The 1210-nt window shown below is 67.7% G+C and overlaps 1 protein-coding gene across 1 annotated transcript in view; it reads left to right on the top strand.

Annotated features, from left to right (window-relative positions):
• Nucleotides 1-371: 371 nt before the first annotated feature.
• The window catches only part of LOC119591359 (segmentation protein Runt-like), a gene marked incomplete in the record, with an annotated part of 28939 nt that continues 28100 nt past the window's right edge, over nucleotides 372-1210 (top strand). The window contains 1 exon segment of the mRNA XM_037940098.1: nucleotides 372-716. Within this exon segment, the coding sequence (XP_037796026.1) occupies nucleotides 383-716 (334 nt within the window).

The following is a 1210-nucleotide window of genomic DNA, read 5'->3' as shown; positions in this document are numbered from 1 at the left end:
TGCTTGTGAGACGCACTTAAGGGACCCGCCGAACTCCTCCGAGCCCGCGGGACGACTTGGCCCTCTCCCGAAGGCGCTTCGCCCCCGCCGGCATCCCCGAGGCGCCCCTGGCCGCGTGCGATGCGGCTGTGATCCCCTCGGGAGCACGAGGAGAGCGAGAGGCGCGCGGCGTCCCCAGCGGCGTCCCTGAGCGCTGACGCCGGGACCGCTTCCCACGGGCGGCCGCGGAGGCAGAGCGCCCGACGGCCTCGCGCCCCTGAGCCCGCGAGCCCCGCCAGGAGAGCGGCTCCCCTGCGGCTCCGGGGTGAAGGCACGGCCACCAGGGCTGGGCGCCGCCGGCATCGTGGCTCCTCATGCTGGCGCCGCTGACCCGCGCGCCCTGATGACGGTGGCGTGGCGCAGCGCAGGCGACATGGCGACGGAGGTGGCCAGCATGGGCGGCATGGGCGGCGGGGGAGAGCACCCTGGCGAGCTGGTGAAGACGGGCGCGCCGAACATCCTGTGCACGGCGCTGCCCACCCACTGGCGCTCCAACAAGTCCCTGCCCATGTCCTTCAAGGTGGTTGCGCTCGACGACGTCAAGGACGGCACCATCGTCACCGTGCGCGCCGGCAACGACGAGAACTTCTGCGGCGAACTGCGCAACAACTCGGCCGTCATGAAGAACCAGGTCGCCAAGTTCAACGACCTGCGCTTCGTCGGCAGGTCGGGCAGAGGTGAGTCTTCCGTGTTCCTCTTTCTTCCCTTTCGCGAGATTTTACGCCCATCTGAATCCCCAATCGGGGCGCGGCGGGGCAATTAGGGTGGGTTCCCCGAGGGCGGCTCGAGAAATGTTCTCCGGAGCCCCGGGAGGCAGCGGCGGCGCCCCCGGCTCAAGGGCTCTCGAACGAGGGCGCCCCAAAAGGCCAGGCATTTTGACAGGCATCCGTCCCTTCTCCCCGTGACATATCGGCCGGGGTCGCAGCCGCTCTCCTCCAGTCATAGATCTCCGTCACCGTCTGCGGTGGAGGACAACCCCTTCCAAGGCGTCGCGAAGGAGGGGTCGTCCTTCAAAAAGGGTCGTGGGTTGTTTATGGGTCTTTACTGTGTCGTCGAGCGCGTCATGATAAACTCCTCCGGCGGATGATGAACCGACGGCAGTTCCCGGCTGTCCGTCCGGCCGAGAGACGAGCCACCTATTGAGGAGTTTGTTGAGTGATTGATGCAGTGC

The sequence above is a fragment of the Penaeus monodon genome, chromosome 28 (genome assembly GCF_015228065.2).
Source record: "Penaeus monodon isolate SGIC_2016 chromosome 28, NSTDA_Pmon_1, whole genome shotgun sequence".
Classification (NCBI taxonomy): domain Eukaryota; kingdom Metazoa; phylum Arthropoda; class Malacostraca; order Decapoda; family Penaeidae; genus Penaeus; species Penaeus monodon.
This window is presented reverse-complemented; position numbering and strand designations above follow the sequence as displayed.